The sequence below is a fragment of the Mesitornis unicolor genome, unplaced genomic scaffold, assembly GCF_000695765.1.
Source record: "Mesitornis unicolor isolate BGI_N332 unplaced genomic scaffold, ASM69576v1 scaffold33200, whole genome shotgun sequence".
Classification (NCBI taxonomy): Eukaryota; Metazoa; Chordata; class Aves; order Mesitornithiformes; family Mesitornithidae; genus Mesitornis; species Mesitornis unicolor.
Window position 1 is genome coordinate 16,842 of NW_010156812.1, and position 4,703 is coordinate 21,544.

Here is a 4,703-nt window from a genome sequence, read left to right on the forward strand (position 1 = left end):
CTCTTTACTAACTCTTCATCAATAACCACCAACTAAAGTTTTATTTGGTTGCTCACTAAAAATAGTTTTACTGGATTGTGCTTGAAGTTATAATACTCATTCAGAAACTAATTTATGAAAAAATAAAACTTTAGGTCTGAGTAATTCTGGGTTTAGATTTACCTGAGATAGCAGAATGGATTAAGAATCCACTCTTGACTTGGTATAGTTCTGTTTTTAGAAATTTTACCAGAGCTTTCTAAATAGCTTGTATTGCATCTGTTTCTGTAAAGACTGGAGGAAGTTTACTATGCAGAAAGGCTGGGGTGGTGAGATGGCTGCTAACCTCTTTTTCCCTCCCTGTCAAGTCTCATTCCTTTCTGTTTCTCTTGCAAAATCATACATTGACCATCAAGATAAGTTTGAGAACTGGCTGCATGTTTACTAGATTCAGCATATCTGTCATTTAAGTTGCTACAGTAGGATGAATGACTCCAAATTCTTCTTGAGTAACCAGAATATGTAATAATTAAATGTCAGATGATGAACCCGTTTTCAAAAGAACTACCTGGTATCATTGCAGACTGCACAGACTTCCCTGTAAGGTGCCAACAGCCCAGTTGTTCATCTGTGGGTCATCATCTTTTAAGTACTATGAGTGATTCATAAAATGCTTTTGAAAGGTTTTTGAAAATAAGCACTTTATGGGTGTATCGTAACTTACCTTTCTACTAGGCTGCAGACTGTAATAAAAAATAAAATAAAAAAGCAAAAGCCTGATAGCTTGATGTTCTTCTGTTAGTACTGTTTCCTCTCTGTCGCTGAATCAAGTGTATTGATGTGAACTTTGCAGATTTCTATGCTTAGGTAGATCCATGATATTTAAGAGCTCCCTTAACTGTCTTTGCCATACATTAAATATCATCAGTCTAAAAAAAATGAAAATAAAAAAAGACAAACTTTGGCAACTTTTTGAAAACAAAAAAAGTGGATGGACAAAAGAAAATCCAGTGCAAACACACAGCAGGCTGTTCTTCATGTAGCCTTGAGGGAAAATTGGGCTTTCCTGCACATTCTGAAAATTTGTGAGGTGAAGGAGAATTCTGAAATTCCAGTTTCCATTAAAGAACATCCTGAAGAATTTTCTCTCAGAATAGAGAAAGGCTTAAACGGGTATGTCTAGATTTTTAGATGGCTTTGAGGATCAAAACTCTTTAAACTCTACTTGGAGATTACAGGAAGGGCACCTGCTGAAGTACAAATGTGCTTGTGACAAAAAGTTTCTCTCGAGATTACTTTTTTGCAGTAGATTCAGTTTCTGAGTTCATTTGGTAAATAACTGTAGAGTGTGTTATTGTAATCTTGATGTTGAGCTGACGGTTTTTAAGCCATGCGTTCTTGGTTTGTATCTGAAAGAAATGGACTTACCCTCTTAGCCTGGTATAAATAAAAAAAGCTGTTCTGGTAAAAGTGAATTGAAGAGCAGCTGAGACACTAGAGGAAGACACATTTTTGCAAGCTGGATTTATAACCAAACAAATAAATATACTTGTATATTTGCACAAGTGCAAATGGAATCAGGAATTATGAACTTTGTGTAACACTATCCTGACACCATCCCTTATTTTAATTTTAAGCTGTGGCTAAGAAGCTCTTGTTTTGGAAACAACATCTAGAAAAGCACACTAATAGAAATGTAAATATTTCAAGGTATTAAGGTGTAGTTATAAATGTCTGTAGATCTGTTTAGCATCAAAACTTGAGAGACCTGGGTATCACAAGAGAAATAATTTTGGATCTTGTGATCAAGTACTCTGTTGAATTTGAAATACCCTTGAGAGTTTTGGGGCTTGCATGTAATGAAACGTTGTTACAGCTGAGGTATTTGGATGCTAACTGGTATTTCAGAACTTTCTTTACCAGAATCCGAACTATGGCAGTGTTAGAAATCAGGGTTATGCATGGTTTATTCAAAAAGTATTTTTTAAAAAAATATTGATTAAATGATGCAGTTTTGAGAAATGTTCAGCAGTATCTTTCTGTATTATACTACATATGATGCTTGCATATGTACTGTTAAATCAGCTGATTATCTGTGTTCCTACAAGAGAAAATAAAGTTATCCTAGTCTAACATCAGTAAATCAGTCATTACACCCCCTGCATGTCTGAAGTCCACACTGCAGATGGAATTGGTATGAATCTTAATTCATGTACATGCACTCTATTGCTCTAAAAACCAAAGTCTGTGTAAATTCCAGAGCCTTTATGCTCAAGCATTTTAGGGGTTTTATGACCTGTTTTATGACCCCTTTTACTAATTAAAATAAATTTAAGAACCCTTTTCATTTAATTAGATTGTATTTATTATTTTCCTGATACCATGTTTGGTATATTCTGGAGTTTCTTGAAATGCCTCATCAAGAGAACTTAAATAATTTTTGTTCTTGAGTTATTGAACAAATTTTTATTGTGCTAACACTGCCTTTAAACAGTCAAAATCTCAGCTGACATCGGTCAATTCCATAAGGACTGCAGGAGTGGGAACTTCAGCAGCAATGGGAAAAACGTTTAACAAGCAATCACATTGTGATGCTGGTCTTCCCTTGTGTTTTTGTTTTGTTTCGTTTCATACATGAGCTTAGGGGGTTTTTTTTGATCAAACTCCAAAGACATTGTAATGCTGAGGACTGTAAAACCTTAAAGCTTGCTCTCCTCATGGAAATTGAGAATCCAGTGTTTGATACTCTTTGATACTCTTGTATCCCTTAAGAGCACCTGAAGAGAGCTAGGCATCTTAAGATTGGAGCTACAGAGCTTGCATGCTGTGGTGCTTAAAAATAGAATGCTATTTTTAGCTTGTGACATTTAACTGCCATCAGAAAATGCTGTGAATAAACACTATCAAATCTTTACCTGTCTTAAACAATGTTTTTATAGTGGTGCTTATCTTAGTTTAAGATGTATGGTCTTGAATAATCCTCCAAACCAAATCATATAGTAGGGGGTTCATCCTCTTTGAAATAACAGGAGAGAAAATGGGGTGCTAGTAACAGCTACTGCCTAAAATTCACAAGTTGTCCAAATGGAACAGGAATTGGAACCCAGACCTTTTCCTTCTGACTGCCTTAACCATTGAGAGAGGTTACAGTTTTCATGTTTCCTTGGTCCAAAAGATGGATTATTTTATGCAAAGGAGGACAGCTTTAAAAAAGAATGTGATAGGTGTGCCTCTAATCTGGCATAGTCTGTAATCCGAAACTTTAAAATTTTCCTGGACAAAATGGACAATATATGAAGTATAGCAACTTCCCTCAGGCAAAACAGTGGAACAGAACCTACCTTCAACTGTTGTATAAAGGTGTTGGGGAGTAGGAAGAAGCTGTTACGTGTTTTTAAATAAAGGAGGTGTCAGCTACATATTTGGTGATCTTTTAGATGTTCTATTAGCAGATCAAATGAGTAATAAAAAAAAAATCAACCTCCAGAAGGCCCCCATCCAGTTTCTAGTTCCCTGCTGGATTTGAAGCCTGTGTCAAGCTGTGCTGCCCCGTCAATGCTGAAGCTTTTATTGACGTGTGTAGACGTAGGATGTTAAATTGAAGAGCCCAGTTCTTGTGCTGGTCATCAGCTGAATGTGTTTTTTCAGGATGAGGATTTGGAATGAGGTATCTGGATTCCCTTCAAACACTTTCTGAAGATTGGCACGCAAAATGTTTTCAATAACAGTTCAAAGTTGTTAATAAAAGCTGTAATGAGGATGCAAATATTTGAAACTGAACAGATGCATTAGTACATGTTAAGGGAAAAAGAATTACTGATAGAACAGCTTTACATATTTATAGAGTCCCGAAATTTTCTTCTGTTTCAAAGAAAACACGATTGGACCGTTGTATATTTAATCATCAGTATAGGATCTAATTGTGTAAATGCACGTTTACATCTTTGGGTTTACATTTTATATTAATATTACATTTACCTCAGGGTTATTGAAACTATTTAGGGAGAACTACGGTGTATTTTGCTGTGTCAGGATCCTCATGGAGATATAACGCTCCTTAAATAAACTATGGTGTGTCTATTCTATTTTTCCATGAAATAAATTGTTACAATTGGAACAAAATTATACATTTCATTCAGATTTTATGAATTCATGTATAATTCATGAGTATCCATGTTGCTAACGTGTTTTTTTTAACTTCTTCTCAGGATGATAGTGGTCTATGTTACCCTTCAAGCAAAATCCATGAACAGACTTTTGCCTACTTGATCGTGGATCCCTGCAAGCGACATGTGCACACTCTGTATCACTGTTTTGGTGGAAGCTTATTTAGTAACTAGTTACAAACCTGGCTCTCCGCCAGTTTTATAATGGAGGTGCCCTTCTCTCTGCACGAATTCAGGTAGAAATGGCCTAGTGAGGAAGGATGTGCTTCTTGCTTATGCACTATGAACGGAGACCCATTCACGTAGATGTTACTGTGTGGTTAGTGATGAAATTTTTGTGTAACTTTTCTCTGTTTAAAAGGCATACTTTTTGAAGCCGTTTTCCTGGCAGTTTTGTCGCCCCTTCTCTCACCCGTTTTTTCTAATAAAAGGTGTTTCTGTAGATGTCTCTCTTATGAGCCAGCTTTTCAGACTCACAAGTGGTAAATGCGGGGGGGGAGGCTCTGGAGTCACTGAAATCGGGAGATAATGCGCCAGGCGGTCCGGCCCCGCCGGGAG

General features: G+C 36.4%; 1 protein-coding gene across 1 annotated transcript in view; it reads left to right on the top strand.

The window, feature by feature from the left end:
* The window catches only part of LOC104548520 (chromosome unknown open reading frame, human C11orf70), a 20,717-nt gene extending 16,398 nt beyond the window's left edge, over positions 1 to 4,319 (top strand). The window contains exon 6 of the mRNA XM_010194561.1: positions 4,188 to 4,319. Coding sequence (XP_010192863.1) covers positions 4,188 to 4,319 — 132 coding nt within the window. The remainder of the gene's footprint in view (positions 1 to 4,187) is intronic.
* The last annotated feature ends 384 nt before the right edge of the window (positions 4,320 to 4,703 follow it).